The sequence below is a fragment of the Belonocnema kinseyi genome, chromosome 10 (assembly GCF_010883055.1).
Source record: "Belonocnema kinseyi isolate 2016_QV_RU_SX_M_011 chromosome 10, B_treatae_v1, whole genome shotgun sequence".
Classification (NCBI taxonomy): Eukaryota; Metazoa; Arthropoda; class Insecta; order Hymenoptera; family Cynipidae; genus Belonocnema; species Belonocnema kinseyi.
In genome coordinates, this window is record NC_046666.1 from 42,934,054 (window position 1) to 42,951,433 (window position 17,380).

At 22.4% G+C, this 17,380-nt stretch overlaps 2 protein-coding genes across 4 annotated transcripts in view; both read left to right on the plus strand.

Moving 5' to 3' along the window:
- The window catches only part of LOC117181875, a 23,616-nt gene extending 21,775 nt beyond the window's left edge, over nt 1-1,841 (plus strand). Inside the window, exon 5 of the mRNA XM_033374889.1 lies at nt 1,055-1,841. Within this exon, the coding sequence (XP_033230780.1) occupies nt 1,055-1,285 (231 nt within the window). The 3' untranslated portion in view covers nt 1,286-1,841. The remainder of the gene's footprint in view (nt 1-1,054) is intronic.
- Nucleotides 1,842-8,590: 6,749 nt separating this feature from the next.
- Nucleotides 8,591-17,380, plus strand: part of LOC117181466 — a 19,357-nt gene continuing 10,567 nt past the window's right edge. Inside the window, exons 1-3 of one of the 3 annotated variants that reach the window (XM_033374141.1) lie at nt 8,591-8,853; nt 12,959-13,119; nt 13,229-13,389. In XM_033374141.1, the coding sequence (XP_033230032.1) occupies nt 8,800-8,853; nt 12,959-13,119; nt 13,229-13,389 (376 nt within the window). In that variant the 5' untranslated portion in view covers nt 8,591-8,799. The remainder of the gene's footprint in view (nt 8,854-12,958; nt 13,120-13,228; nt 13,390-17,380) is intronic. The other 2 variants (XM_033374142.1, XM_033374143.1) reach the window with 2 other exon arrangements.

Sequence of the window (17,380 nt, forward strand, 5' to 3'; positions counted from 1 at the left end):
TTTTTTATCTCATATGGAGTTAAACCCTTTAAATGAAAATGTTTGATTACCGCTCTGAACTCGTTTTTTTTCCATTTTTCTTAACGAACAATTTTTTTTTTACAATTGGTTATAAAAACAAGTAAACTCAGAAGATGTGGACTGTGACTGCACCATATATCTAGTCGGGAGTGGTGCTGATTAAAAACAGATGATTTGGAGCGATTCGCGCGCCATCTGTTGGTCATTCTAAGGACTTATTGAACTACCCTCGTATTTAGGCAGAAAATTGAAGTATTTGTTTAAAAATTCTACTAGTTTGTTCTAAATTTAATTATTTTATTGCAAATTCAAGTATGTGCTTAATAAAAATTTAATCTTTTTCGTGGCAAATTAATTTTGTTGTTAAAAATTCAACTATCTTCTAAAAATTTTAATTTATTGTCTTAAAATGCAACTGTTTTTGGTTAAAGTTTAATATTTTTCGTTTTCAAAAATTGCACCATCAACTTTGTAGGTTAAAAATGTGTCCATTTTATTAAAAATTCAACTATTATGTTGATAATTTAATTATTTTGTTCAATATTCAACTAATACGTTAATAAATCATCTTTTTTGTTCAAAAATTTTACTTTTTTGTTAAAAATTCGTCCTTATGTATTGTTATTTCAGATTTATGGTAGAAATTTAATATTTTTTTGGTTTAAGTCAAAAAATAAGTGTGAAAATGTTTGAATTTTAATCTAAAATAATTGTTTTAATCCATTTATAGAATATTCTATGTGAAGAATGTTACAAACGGTTAAAATGCTGTTATTTAAATATTAATTTTAAGAGTGATATATATTATATAAAATTGGTGATATATATTTTATATATATAAGTTTATTATTTAAAAATGTGAAGCAAATATTTTGCTTCTATTTTTCAAAATATATGCCACTTCTGATACTATTTTTGATCTCTAAAGTGAGTTTTTGCCCTGCAAATAATGTTTAAAAAACGTTTCTTATTTTTATAATTATAATTTAACTTTTAAACTTAAAAAATAAATTCTTTTTGTTTTTCTTTTCAGATTGTAACGGAATTACCAGTCTGGCCATTGCATCAAAACGAGAACGTGACCTGTGCTCTTTGCTTGACAGTCATAATGAGTGGTAAAGTTTCTCATAATGAGAACAATTATCACGTGACGTGCGCCAATTTGTGGCTAAATTGTGTAAACAGTAATCTTCCCGTTCTGCGAAACCCTTCCTTTCAATCGCACTCGACAGTTTTTAATAGCACAAATCAGATTGAAAAATGATAAGATTTAAATCGAAACTAATCTCAGTCACAATTCTTAGATTAGATTTGACATTGTTAAGTTTCCAGTCTCGCATAATATTTAGATTTTGAATTCCACGTTCAATCAACCGAGAGTTTAAAGATTTTCAAGGCTTAGATACTTAAACTGTGATTTAACGACACGAAATTATTTATTTCTCGAAACATCATTTTTTTTTACTGTTTTTTAATTTTATGATAGTTTATGTTTTTAGGAATAGGAAAATTCTTGAAGCTCGTCACTTTTGAGGTCCTTAGATGTTTCGATCCGGGATTTTTGTTGGGTAGAAAATTTAGGTAGCTAATTGTACCTTTTATTTATTGCGGATCAATTGGAGAATTTTTTTTATTTTCTTTTTGACGGTTGTTATTTGTTCTGCTGTTGATCTTTGATGTAAATTGTAGACGCATTTGAAGTGATGAGGTAATTTAACTATGTATTGTCCGTCCGTTTTGAATATTTGAGGTATTTCACTTTATTTATAGAGAGTATTTAAAGTGATTTATTTAAAATAAAGTATTTTAAATCCACAGTATTATTTTAAAGTTTATTTTTTATTTGCTTCTATTTATTTGGCTTTGTAACTCGGAATATATTTAAGTTAAAATTCTTCTTCAAAGTCTAGGATTCTTTATCTGCGAGATTTTTTAGGGTGGCCGCAGGATCAGGAAACCGAGAAATGACCGTGCATTTTTTTACCAAGAATGTTACAAATTTGTAGATGAAAAATCTGCCCACGTTCGTTTTCAACAGTTTCTAAATAATTAGTTGAATTTTTATGTTTCTCAATTATGCTATTATTTAGCTTACAATGCGCAATTAAAAATTTTTTTACTTAAAAAATTTTCCATTTAAAATTTTTATTTCTAAGCTTACATTTTTAATTTAAAGAATTTTTAAATGCTTTCTTAAAGACTTGAACAAATAAAAAACAAAAGCCTTTGATTTTCAAAATTTTGGATAAAAACCATTTTTATTTAATAAATACATTTTTTAAATTCATCTGTACTTTAAGTAATAAAAAGTGAACGAAAACGATTTGACTAAATGATTTTAAACCAGTTCAAAATTTAAGAATTTTCATATATTAACGTTTAAATTTAAACGGGTTCAAGTTGAAAGACTTAGTTATTAAATAAATGTGAACGTGTGACTGAAAGTTTATAAACTTTTTTCAACTTAAAAATAACTTCATAATAATATATTCTTTATTAAAGGATTTTATAAAAAATTTTAATATTTTTTCAGTCTAAAATATTCCATTTTTAATCTAGTTCTTTTGTTTAAAATGTGCGAAAATCTACATTTTATTTGATATTAGGCTATTATTTCAAGTTTTAAATTAAGTGTGAATCTCGTCAAAACTTCTAAATATCTCTAAAAATTACTCAAATTTCGCCTACAAATAATAAATATTTCTTTGTTATTTATACATCCAAATTGTAAAGAAATTTTCTAAAATTTGCAGGATTTTCTGAAAATTGTAGACAAAATTCAGTTCATTTTGACGGATATTTAGAAGTTCTGAAAAAATTTCCAAAATAATTTTAAATTTAAAACAAATTCTAGATTTCTCAAGATTTTGAAATAAAATTTTTAAGCTTTCCAAGGATGTTTAAACTATTTAAAAAGAAAATAATTGAATTTCTAATTTAAGAAGTGTACAATGAAAATTTTTTCAATTTTTAAATATTTGATGTTTCTAGATTAAAATTCCTTAAAATTATATAATCAATTATAATAAACAATTAATTTTTAATAAAATGGTTGCATCTTCAAATTATATAAACAATTGTAGATCCGTTCAAACTTTGAGAATTTCCAGATTTTAACTGTTTCATTCCGAAAGTCTTGGTAAGAATTTAAATTAATATATCATTTATTCCGATAATTTTATTTTTAAATAAAAATTTTCAGAATTTATCAATAATAAATTTTTAATTCAGAGTTTCAGGTCTTTCTTTATATGATTTTTTATATTAAATTTAATAAATAAATTTATTAATATATTATTACTATTAATTTTTTTAGCCATTGAAAAATGTAAACGTGTGTTTTACTATTTTCAACTTAAAAATAAATCCATAATAATATAGTCATAATTAAAGGTTTTTATTAAATTTCAAAATATTGTGAGTTTAAATTATTTAATTTGTATCCCATTTAATTTGAAATTTCTTAATGTAGAAGAAGAATAAGTAATTAATATTTAATAACATTTTGCTGTTCATTGTAAACGAGTAAATTGGAACCAAATATTTAAAAGAAAACAGTTTGAAACTGAATTGTTTTACATAGAAAGCTTTGAATCTTTAGATTTTCGAAGAACTTTTAAACTTTTAGCGTTATAATTTTAATAAGTCTATTTAAAAAGTGTTTAATTGATAAGTGAAATTGTTAAATTTTGACGCATAAATAACAACTGAACACTTATTTTTTGTAGAAATAATTTGAGTAATTTTAAGAGATATTTAGAAGTTTTGAAAAGAATCAAAATTAATTAAAAACTTGAAATTATTTCAAGTAATTTAATCGAAGTGTGTAAACATTTTTTTCAGAACTTCTAAATATATTTTTAAATTAATCAAATTTTTCTACAATTTTTAAAAATCCTGCAAATAAAAAAAATCCTTAAAACCTTCCATAATTTTTCAGAGTGAAAAATCATTTTCAATTTTCCTAAGAATCTTAAGAAATTTTGTTATTCTTTTGAAGTCTTTCATAATTCTTAAAAAAATGCTAAATTTTTTGTTTGAAATCTGCAAAAATCGAAATCTTGTTTTAAATTCGGCTGTAAGTATTTGAAATTATTTGAAGTTTTTAATTTAATTCCAACCTTTTTAAAACTTCTAAATATCTTTTTAAATTACTCTAACATTTTTACAAATAATCAGTGTTCTATTGTTATTTATAAATTAATTTTAATCTTTTTTTTTTTAAATTGCAGGATTTTCTAAAAGTTATAGAAAAAATTCAATTAATTTTGAAATATATTTAAAAGTTCTGAAAAAAAATTTCAAAATTATTTTGAATTTCAAAAAATTTAAAACCTCTTCTATATTTCTCAAGATTTTGAAATAAAATTGTAAAGCTTTTGAAGGATGCCTAGACTATTTAAAATAAAACTAATTTAACCTCTAAGTTAAGAACTGTTAAATTAAAAAATATATGTTTTTCAATTTTTAATGTGTCTAGCGTAAAATTACTAAAAATAATATCATTTTGAAAATTTTTAAAGTTCATTACTTGATTCTCTAATTTAGACTATTGAAAATGTTAACGTGGATTTATATTTTTGGAAATTAAACTGAATCTTTGACCTCTATAATTGATGAAAGTTCTAAATTTTGCAGTTTATTTGCATTATATTTAACATTGCTTAATTAAAAAATCTTAGCACCTTCCATTTGGTGCGTGTAAGTTTTGTGCATTTGAATAAACAATTTTTGAATTCAAAACTTTTAAACTTCAATTTTAAGAGTTTGAAATTTAATTATTCCACTTTGAACGCTTTAATTTGTTTAGTTTCAGTCTAAAATATTCAATTTTTAACCCAATCAATTTGAAATTTTTAATTAAAAAAAAGATTAATTATTGAATATTTAGCAATATTTGAATTTTTCTTCAAGACAAGTAAATTGAATTCAAATATTTAAAAGTACAGAATCTTTAACTGAATTGTTTGACATAGAACAACCTGGCATCGTTAAAATTTCGAAAAGTCTTTTTGTGAGTTAATTTTTTAGATTTTGATTTATAATTTACAAATGAACATTTGTAGAAAAAATTTGAGTAATTTTAAGAGATATTAAGAAGTTTTAAAAAGATAAAAAATTATCATTTAAATTTTAGAAAGTTTTCTTAAAATCTTCTAAAATATTTTTTGAAAATTCGGTTTAAATCTTTGAAAAACTTTTTAAATGTCCTCTTAAAATAATTGTTCAAAATGAAAAATTATTTTTAATTTTCCTAGGAATCTTAAGAAAATGTTTTTATTCTTTTAAAGCCTTAAACAATTCTTGAAAAGAGTCTAATTCTTTTGTTTAAAAACTGCGAAAATCTACATTTTATTTGATATTAGGTTATCATTTCAAGTTTTACATTAGGTTTGAATCTCTTAAAAACTTCTAAATATCTCTAAAAATTACTCAAATTTCGCCTACAAATAATAAATGTTTAATTGTTATTTATACATCCAAATTCTAAAGAGTTTTTCTAAAATTCGCAGGATTTTCTGAAATTGTAGAAAAAATTCATTTTGACAGATATTTAGAAGTTCTGAAAAAATTTCCAAAATAATTTTTAATTTAAAAAAAATTTAAAACAACTTCTAGATTTCTCAAGATTTAGAAATAAAATTTTGAAGCTTTCCATATATATTTAAACTATTTAAAAAGCAAATAATTGAATTTATAATTTAAGAAGTGTTCAGTTAAAATTTGTTCAATTTTTCAATATTTGATGTTTCTAGCTTAAAATTCCTTAAAATTATACAATTTTGAAAATTTTAAAGTTCCATTTTTTAAATTTCATTGACCGTGAAAAATTTTTGCGAACCGGGAAAAAAACCGGGAATTTATTTCGTCGATTAAAACGGCCACCCTGTTTTTGGAAATTAAAAAAACTCTGATTCGAATTAATACATTCCCTTTCCCTTATTGAGGCTCCTATGTTTCCGAATTTAAAAAATTGTGATGCACAATTTGAAAATGAATTTTTTTTAAACTTAATTTTAAGATCCTCATTTAAGAAATTGAGATTTAAGAATTTATTAATTTGAAAAGTTTGCAATTGGAAAGCATATCATTTTCAAAATTTTTCGAATCAGTAAACTGTAATCTTTCAAAATATTTAAAATTCTTTAATTTTAAACAGTGAAAATTACTGGCTTTTTTTTACAGAAGTTACATTTTGTAGTAAAAAATTAATTCAATCACTTTTAAATGTAATAATTTTAGGTTTAAATATTCTAAATTTTTATGTAAATTTGTAACGTACAAAATTCTTTAGGTATTGTAAATTGAATTATTTTTTATTTGAACATTTTTCAAAATACTGAACACTTCCAACTCAAATTAAAAAAAGATTTGAATTCAAAGGCTTCAAATGGTGCATTTTAAAAAATTGGAATAATTCATAGCAATCTTTTTTGTATTTTTCTTTTTTTTTTAATTTTGAAGACAATATCTTAAAATTACCCAAATTTAAATCAAAGATTAAAAAACTTGAATTATTTAAAATTAAAAAATCTTTGATTGGAAAAGTTAAATAAGAAATAATAATTCTAAATAAAGCATTAAAAATGAAACTATTTTAAATTAAAAAGTTAAAAACTGTATTCAAATAAAAAATAAAATTGTTCTATATTGAACAAATTAGATTATATTATTGAAAATTTATTTTTTTTTCTTGGAAATTAATTTTTTTACTGAAAATTTAACTTGACCATTTTTTGTTCAAAATTCATATTCTTTAGCACAAAACTAATCTTCGTTTGAAATTGCCTCTTTTTTGTATTTAATAATATTTTTTTGATGAAAATTAATTTTTTTCATTCTTGGCTAACCTTGGTTTGATTGAAAATTAACTTTTTTGTTGTAAATTTATATTTTTCGCTTGAAAATTCAACTTTTTTTTTTAAAGAAAATTTGTCATTTTAGTCGAAAATTTATCTCTGGTTCAAAATGGTTTTTTTTCTGACTAATCTTCTTTTTAATTTTTCGTTTTTGTTTGAGAAATTAACGATTTGTTTGGAAATTTATGTTCTTTGTTTAAAAATCTTTTTTTTTGAAAAAATTATAATTTTTTTTTAAAATTCATTTCTTTTGCTAGAAATTTAATATTTTCTGGCTTTCATCAATTATTACATTTTTTCATGAGAATATATTTTTTTAGATTGAAAATAAAACTATTTGGTTAAAAGTTTACCGATTTTGTTGAAACTTTAATTATTTTGTGGAAGAATCAAGTATTTTGCTAAAAAGTTATATTTTTTGGTAGAAAATTTAACTGTTGTTTTTGGTTGGGAAATTATTTTTCATGTTAAAAATTCAACTACATATTTGGTTTAAACTTTAATTTTTTGCTTGTTGAAAATTTAACTATTTGTTAAAAATTCATTTTCTTGGAAAATTTTAATATTTTGTTGAAAATTCGTCTAATTCGACAGAAAATTCGTCCTTTTGGATTGAAAAATTATTTACTTTTTGATCATAGAAATATTTGATTAATCAGTTATCATGATAAATTAGTTTTTTTTCAATTCAAGACTTTATGGAATTTTGACTTTGAAAACTTCAATTTACTTTTAAATTTCAAACGGCCAAATGTTAATCGCGTCGAATTGAAAATTATTTAAAATAAAAATTTTCAATTCTGAACAATTTTAATTAAAAATAATACAATTTCAATTCCGGTGAATTTTAAATGATCCAATTTTCCAAACTTTAATCTGAAAATATTCAGTGTTTGACGTTTTAAAATTGTCCTATTTTTGAAATTTGATTTGAAATCATTAAATTTCCAGATCATTCAATTCAAAATAAAATTCAATTTTGAACGCCTCAAATTGGAGACTATACAAGTTCCACTCCTTTCTAATGAAGTTCTGAAAGTTATAGTTTTAAATTTTGAGAGCTTTTGATAAAAAAATTTCAATTTAACATTATTTTATTTGAAACGCTTTTATTTTCAAAAAGATACAAGTTAAATTCCTTTTAATTTCATTCAAAATATTGTCCTTTTTTCAAAATTTTACTTAATCTAAAAATGTGTGATTTGGAATGATTTCAGTTAAAAATTGTTCGACATATATTTTTTCAATTTCAAAAGCTTTTAATTCGAAATAATTTATTATTGTTTCAAAAATTTCTAAACCTCATATTTAAAATTTTTGTTAATACCTAATGGATTTATAAATTGTTTATATTTTAATCGTCATGAAATAAAAATTCCGTAACAACTCTTTAGAAAATATTTGTCCTTTTTTCTCTCGTCTTCTTTTTTTTAACCACAATAAAACAAATTTATAAAAAATCTACCAACGTTTGTTAGGTTGCCTTCTTTATCTTTTCTGTTTTTATTACATTTAAATTGTTCAATACGGGCATTTAAGAAGACGTTGTTACCAAATTTATTTATTAGAATTTTTTTTAATTGTCAAAAAATTAATATTTTAAGTCTATTATATATTTAATTATAATGAAATAGTACGTAAAGTGCTTCCCGCCATTTTTTAATCCCGTTGCACTCGATGCACTTCCGCAGACCTTTAGTTCCTATTTTCTCCACCCCTATTTCCGGAATCGATCGTGCGACAACCGCCAAAAGGGGAAGCGCGATTTTCTTGTTTTTCTACAAATAATAAGTTTTTAATCCGCATTATTAACAGAAAAATTTAGTTGTCTATATCAAATTGAATCACTCGCGAATTTTGAGTGCAAAAATAAGGATTTCGTCTGAAATTTGTGTGGTTTATTGACCAAGGTCACGTCATGAGGACTGGAAACGAAACACGAGTTTCTACCGCCAAAACTGGAGCTCCAGAGGTTAGTACATTTGTTTAATTTCTCCAATTTTTTTACGTTTTTGTTGCTTTTTTAAATGATTGATTATCTCGAAATGAATTCCGGGATGTTTCCCTTTCTTCTCGTACTTGGAGTTTATGAATTTCTGTAATTTTTAACGTATCGACGGTTAAATTCTAAGATTTTTGTATTCCCTTTAAGGTTAGATCTAACGGTTTTCCTATTTGAAAGTCTTGGAAAGTTGACTGTTGACCTTCATTTTCAATTACAGATTAAGGAAAATTTGTTTTGATTACGCTACACTAAATTTCATGGAATTTTTGACTGGTAGTTAAGTGTGTTTACTTTATAGAAGTTAGGCAATTGAATTTAAAACTAAAATACTCCGAAAATAAGGAAGGAAATTTGACATATTTTACTCTTGGGAATAATTATCGGACACAAATTATCTGATAACAGTTTTGATAACACGTAAACTCGCAAAGGTAGATATTATAATTTGAGTTTAGATACGTAAGATAGTAAAGCTTCAAGATATTCGAAAAACATAAATTTATAAAGACAAAAGTAAATTTTGTAATTAAATGCCTTAAAATTGACTGAAACTATTTCAGATCCTTCGTGGTAAATTTCAAGCATTTATAAAACGAGTATTAAATCAATTTATACTTTGTAAAATTGAGGAAATTTATTAATTTTAGAAAATATTAAAAATTAATTGAATTTGTCAGGATTGCCGCTGGACCGGGAGATGACCGCAAATTTTATTCTTTGACCCAAAATTTTACAAATTTTTAGAATAAATAAATCTGCCAAGTTTGTTTTTAACAGTTTTTTAATTAATCAGTTTAATTTCTATGATTCTGAATCATATCATTCCATTTTATAATGTATAATTCGAAAATATTTTACTTACATATTTTCCATTTTTGGATTTTAATTTTTAGGCTTAAATTTTTCATTTCAAGAATTTAAAAATGCAGTTTTAATAAATTAAAAAAATTATAAATTAGTAGCATTTGAAATTAACAATTTTTACTAAAAAAAATATAAATTATATTTTTTTAATTCAACTATAGATTAAATATTAATAAGTGAATAATAATTAATTTTAGAAGGGGATTCGGAAATTAGTAAAAAAATTAAGAATTTCCAGATTTTAACGTTGAAAGTTCAGCTGTTTTAATTATAAAATCTTATTAATTAAAAAAGTGTAAATGCCCGATTTAATCTTTATAAATAATTTTCAAATTTAAAATAACTTATAATAATATATTCATAATTAAGAGCTGTTGTTAGATTAAAAATATTGATTTATTCTAAAATTTGACAATTGAAACATTTTTTATCGAGGAAAAGAACAAAATATAGCCGAAAATTTGCCAAAAATGAATCTTAAAGATTTTAAGCAAATATAATCTATTTTTGCAGCATGTAAAAAAACTGGAGAAAGAATTCGAATAATTTTAAATAGTTGTTTAGAAGTTCTGAAAAAAATTGAGACATAATTTAAAGTTTGAATAAATCTAGAACGTGTCGATTTTTCAAGATTTTAAAATAAAACTCTTGCTTTTTCACGTAAATGCGAACCGAAAAAGAAATTCTAAATATTTTTGGTTGAAAATTCAGCTTTGTTAGAAATAAAATTCTTTGATGAAAATATAATTATTTTGTGGAAGTTATAACTTTTTTTTTGAAAATTAAACTGTTTTGGAGAAAACTGAAAAACTTCCTTCAGTTGCAAATTTGTCTTAATGAATTGAACATTTTTTTAGGTTAAAAATATTCGACTATTTGGTCGAAAATTACATCATTTTGTTGATAAATAAACTATTTTGTCCAAAAGTCATATTTTTACCACGAAAATTCAATTATTTTGTTGGAAATTTGTCTTTTTGGTTCAGAAACTTAACTATGTTTTAAAAATGAATCTTTTTTCCTTTTGAAATTCATTTCTTTGGTTAAAAAAGTAATTATTTTGTTGGAAATCGAACTATCGGTTTAAAGTCAAACTGTTTTGTAGAAAAATCATTTTTTTGGCTCGAAATTTCGACTATTTAGTTAAAAAAATTCTTGACTCAAAAATCTTTCTTAGTTGAAAATTTTGGGTAAAAATTCTACTATTTGCTAGAAAATTTCATTATTTTGTTCAAAATTTTGACTAGAAAGCTTATGCTCTAGACGACTTTATTATTGTGCTAAAAATTAACTTTTTTGTTAAAAATTAATATTTTCGGATTGAAAATTTAACTATTTGGGTAAAATTTATCTTTCTCGTTTGAAAATTATCTCTTTTTTTTTTAATTGAAAATGCATCTATTTTAATAGAAAATTAATCTTTCCAGGTTAAAAATCTCAAATATTTTGGTAGAAAATAAAACTATTTTGTCGAACATTAACTTTGTTGTTAAAAATTACTATTTTCGGGTTGAAAATTCAACTATTTGTGAAAAATTTATCTTTTTTGATTGAAAATTAACATTTTTATTGGAAATTCATCGATTTACATAGAAAATTAATATTTTATTAAATTCATATTTTGTGGAAAATATTTCTTGATGGAAAATTCAACTATTTTGTTGAAAATTGATTTGTTTGACTGAAAATTTGACTACTCCATTTTTGGTTGAAAATTTATATTTTTTTATTTTGGTATTTATATTTTGGTAGAAAATTTAATGATTTTGTTAAAAATGATTTTTGTTTTGGTTAAACATTAATATTTTTAGATTTGAAATTAATACTTTCAGTTTAACAATTCGACTTTTTGTATCGAACATTCATCTTTGTGTGTTAAAAATTCAACTATTTTTTTGGAAAATCAACTTTTTTGTTGAAAAAGTTTGCTTCTTGCTTGAAAGTTTAACTATATGGTTGTTAATGCAACTGTTTGGTTAAATTTGTTGTTAAAAATTCGCCTTTTTATGTCAAAAACTAATTTTTTCTTGAAATTTTATTATATTTTCGCGTTTAAAAGACAAATGTTTTCTAAAATGTTTGACCTTTTGGCATAAAAATGCAACACTTTTGTTGAAAAATCGCCTTTTTGTGTTGAAAATTAACTTTTTTGTTAAAAATTACTATTTTCGGATTAAAAATTTAACTATTTGGGAAAATCAAGTATTTGGTTAAAAATTAACTTTTTTTTTAATCGTACATATTGAATTGCTTGAAAGTTCAACACTATAGTTGAGTTCTTTTCCTTTTTGACTGGAAAATCTTTCTTAATGGAAAATTCAACTATTATGTTGAACATTAATTTTTTTTACTAAAAATTTAACTATTCCATTTTTGGTTGGAAATTTATATTTTTTAGTTGAAATTCATCTTTTTAAGAGAAAATTAATCTTTGTGATTAAAAAAAATCAACTATTTTGGTGGAAAATTTAATGGCTTGGTTGAAATTTATATTTGTTTAAAATTAATATTTTTAGATATAAAATTAATATTTTCAGTTTGAATATTCGACTTTTTGTATTGAACATTCATCTTTATATGTTAAAAATTTAACTATTTTTTAAATAAAATTTTAATTGTAGACTATTAATTTTTATTAATTAAATTAATATAACCATGAGGTGTATCTTAAAGTTTATGAATTTGCCTACATTCTTAGGCAAAGAGAATTATTAGAGAAAATCTATTATTAAATTTGAAGTAATTGATTAATAAATTATTTATAATAATATAGATAAATTATATATGTGTGAAATTTGGCAATACAATTTTTTTCTTAACTTTTGAAAAACTTTTTTTTTCATTTAATTTATCATGTTATATTTAAATCTTTATTATTTTTATTCACAAAATAAATTTTCGGTTAAATTCAAATGTTGTTTATTTAATATAAAAATGTTTTCCACTGAAATATTAGCTATTACATTTATCGATGAGAATTCATCATTTTTGGTCGATGAAAGTTAAATCACTTGTTAAACCGTTTTTTTCTGTTTTGTTGAAAAATCGCCTCTTTGGGTTGAAAATACAATATATTTTGGCTTTATATCTATCTATTTTCATGAAAAATCACCTCAATTCCCCTGTTTTGAGAATATTTTTTGGCTTTGAAGTCTGTAAATAGCATACATCTGAGAATAAAATACTAAATAAAATTTAATTATCGAAGCAGAAAAGCTTCATTACCAAAAATCATTTGCAGGACAAAGTTAGGAAGTCTTTACACACTTTGCAGCCGGCAGCTACCGATAAAGAAAATCTAGTCGGTGCTGGAAGGACTCTAAGATCAAGCGGCTCCCTAAAAGAAGCAGTCAAAGAGGCAATTAAGGAGTAAGTAAATTTTAAAGAATCTTCAGTTTTTCCTCAAAATCTTGTGAAAAAACAAAAAAATATATATATAATACTTGTACTAATTTTGTAATTAATTTTTTTTTCTCAGTGAGATGTCTACCAAGGTGAGAAGCGACAACACCAAAGTAAGAAGCGATACACCTAAAAATGAATCAACCAAACGCAAAAAGGCCACATCGAAGGACAAAGCGATTCAGACTGCTCGAGGAGAGAAAATCAAGATTGAAGTCGAAGATTTAACTTCCGAAGGTAAATTAATTATTTTTTCAACATTTAAAAAAAAATTTTATTATATTTTTATTTAATTAATTATATTTTTAATTATTTCCAAAGCCGATAACTTTAATAAATTAAATATTAAAATTATTTTTATACTTTATTACGAGAAGAAAATTTGGAATTTAATTTAGGAGCGGAAATTATATTTTTTTATCGCAAAATCTACGTTTGTTTCAAAATTTTTGCTTGAAAAATGTTTTTGTTCCACTGAAAATTTAATTTTTGGTTGAAAATTTACGTATTTTCAGGGTGGATGCTGGACCTGGAAATGACAGTGAATTTATTTTTTTTACCGAGAATTTTACAAATTTTTAGAGAAAAAAATCTGTCCAACTTTGATTTAAACTTTTTTTAAAAATAATTAGATTGTTATCTTTTTTTAATTGATTAATTAATTAATGATTTTTAAAATAGAATTATATTTTAAGATTTAAACGCCCGATATTAAATTTTAAGTATTATTTCAGTCTAAAATATTCCATTTTTAACATATCCGATTTCAAATTTTTTTAATTTAAAAAAGGACAATTCATATTCGGAAATATCTGGCTGTTTATTTAAAATCAGCAATTATAAATTAAAGTGTAATTTATAATTATAATTTAATTTTCTATTTAAAAACATTTAATTTTAAGTCCAATTTTTGAGTTTTTATATATTTAAAATTATATATATTATATATATTATATATATTTAAAACATTCCCTAGAAAAATTGAAAATGATTTTTTATTTCGAAAAATTAATTTTAAGAGTATCTTTAAGAATATTTAGAAAGATTTACAAAATTATGAAAAATAAATGTGAAGGATTTTGAGGAAAATTTTTTTATTTGGCAGGATTTAAAAAAAAGGTTGGAAAAAATTTCAGGAAAAATTCGATTAATTTTAAAAGATGTTTAGAAGTTCTTAAAATTTTTTTTTTAATTCTTAATTTGAAAAAAATGTAAAGCATCATGTAAATGTTTTAAGATTTTGAAGCATTTTAAGGATTCTTAAACTATTTAAAATTAAAATAATTTAAATTTTAATATAAGAATTTTTCAGTTTATAAAAAGAATTTATATTTTTATAATTTATAAAAGTTTAACATTTTTTGTTTGGCAGTTAATTCAAAATTGTTCAGTGCAAAAGTGTTAAAAAATTACTCTATACGTGTACATTATTGAGCATTTTAACGCAAACAAATATTAATTTACAAACTTTTAAAATTCAGTTTAAAAATTCAAGAGTTCTACTTTGAGAATTTGAATTTACAGCTCAATTTCTACTTTCTATTCCAGTGGAAAAAATGTTGGCTTCAGAGTTCATTTTTTTAATTTCATTAACCATGAAAAATGTTTACGAACCGGGAATTTTTTTATTTATTAAAACAACCAATCTGATTTCCTTGAAAATTCGTTTTTTTCTTTGTCTGGATATTTTTTTTCTTACTGAAAATTTAACTATTCAAATTGAATCTTGAACTGTTTTGTTCAATTTTTTGTTAGTTATTATTTTTTTTTTAATTAAAAATGTAATTATTCCAGTTAAAAATTCCATTATTTTAGTTGAAAATTCATTTCTTCGGTTGAAAATTAATTTTTTACATAAAATTATCTGTTCAATTTTCGGTTGAAAAATTGTATTTTTTAGTTTCAACATCGTCTTTTTTGGTAGAAATTAATGTTGTTAGTGAAAAATTCATCTTTTTGTTTAAAAATTTAATTATTCTAGGTGAAGATTCAAAATTTTAGTTAAAAATTAATCTTTTTTGTTTAAAATGCAACGAATACAGTTAAAGTTGAATTATTTTAGTTCAAAATGCATCACTATGTTTGAAAATGTTACTGTTTTGTAGAAAAATATTTTTTTTTGTCTTGAAAATTCAACAATTTGATAGAAAATTCAACTGTTCGTCGAATATTCATTTTTTTGTTTAAAGATTCATGACTTTAGTAGAAATTATATCTCTTTGGTTAAAAATTAAAGTACATTTTTTTAATTAATTTTTTTAACTGAATATATATTTGGTACAAAAGTCAATTTTGTAAAAAGTTCAACTGTTTCTTTAAAGATTCTCTTTTTCGGAAATAATTTTTTGAAATAAAAATTTAACTTTCATTCTTGACTAACATTTGTTTATAAATTACCATGATATAGTTGAAAATGAATGTAGTTAGTTGAAAATTCGTATTTTTTGTGGAGAATTATTCTTCTTGGTTAAAAATACAACCTCTTGATTAAAAATGTTTGTGATTCGTTGAAAATTTCAGTTTTTGTGTTAATAACTGATTGTAAAAATTTAACTATTTGATTGAAAATTAAATTTTTTGTTGAATTTGCATTTTCTTCGTAGAAAATTTTTGAAAAAAGTTATTATTCAGATCTCAAACAAGAAATTTTCGAATTGATTTTTTTACTAATAAAAATAATATTATTATAATTTCACAATTTAAAAAAATTATAACATTAATGAGTTCTTTAGAATCTAATAATTATTAAAAAGTACAGGGAGTTTTACAAATTTTTATAAGAAAAAAATCCGTCCAATTTAGATTCCTACCGTTTTAAAAAAAATAGTTAAATTGTGATTTTTTTCAATTATATCATTTAGTTTAGAGTGCGTATTTGTATTAAAAGAATTTCAAAATGCAGTTTTAAAGACTTAAACATTTAAAAATTAGAAACGTTTAAAATCGAAGATTTTTTATAACAAACATTTTTAGTTGATCAACTGTGAATACGGATTAATTAATGATTTTAAAATTTGAATTGCACTTTAAAATTTGAGAAATAAATAATAATTGATTGCACAAAATGATTCGGCATCAGTTTACAGTTTTAGAACTTCTAGATTTTGACGTTAAAAAATAAACTGTTTCAATTGGAAAGTCTTAAGCAAATGTAAAAGCCCTATTGAAACTTTATAAACTATTTTTAATTTTAAAATAACTTTTAAATAGTATGTTTATAATTAAAGGCTTTTATTAAATTTCAGTCTAAAATATGCCATTCCTAAACCACGTAATTTAAAAATTTCCAATTAAAAAAAAGGACAATTACTTAATATATAGAAATATCTGATTGTAGATTTAAAATCAGTATTTATAAATAAAATACTCAAAACGGAACAAAAAAAACTAAACTTTGAAAATTACAATTTTAATTGTTCTATTTGAAAAAATTTTATTTGTAAGTCAACTTCTTAAATTTTGATGTATAAATAACAATTGAACACCTATTATTCTTAGAAAAAATCGAATAAGTTGAAGAAATATTTAGAAGTTTTGAAAAAATTCAGAATTAATACAAAATTATTACCAAAATTTCGGTGCAAATATTTCACGGCCTAATTTAAAATTCAAATAATTTTAAAAGATATTCAGAAGTTGTGACAAACTTTGAATAATATTTTTGAATTTCAAAAAACTCGAAATAACATGTAGATAATATATAATATAAATAATTTAACATAATTCATAATAATAACCGCGAATTTCGAATTTTAACCAATTCCGAGCTACCACTAAAAATTTTCGAAAAGGAACAAAATTCTGAATTAGAAAAGGAAATTTTTCCAAAGAATTATAATTTTGAGTTGAAGCAGAACATTTTCAAATTCTAAACAATTTTCTGAGACCGGGAAAAACCGGAAAATGACAGTGAATTTATTTCTTGACCGGGAATCTTACAAATTTTCAGAAGAAAAATCTGTCCAAATTTTATTTCGACAGTTTATTAAATAGTTGGTTCAATTGATTCTTTTTAAATTATGATATTCAGTTTATAATGCGTAATTCGATAATCTTTTACCTGAAAAATTCTCTATTTTAGATTTTTATTTTTAAGCTTATATTTTTAATTTAATGAATTTTAACTCTTAAACGGCCAAAACGCCACTACCGGTACACTGCTTTTCAACGGCCAATAACTAAGACTATTCGACACTAGAAAAAATTGAGACACATATATTTTTATTGC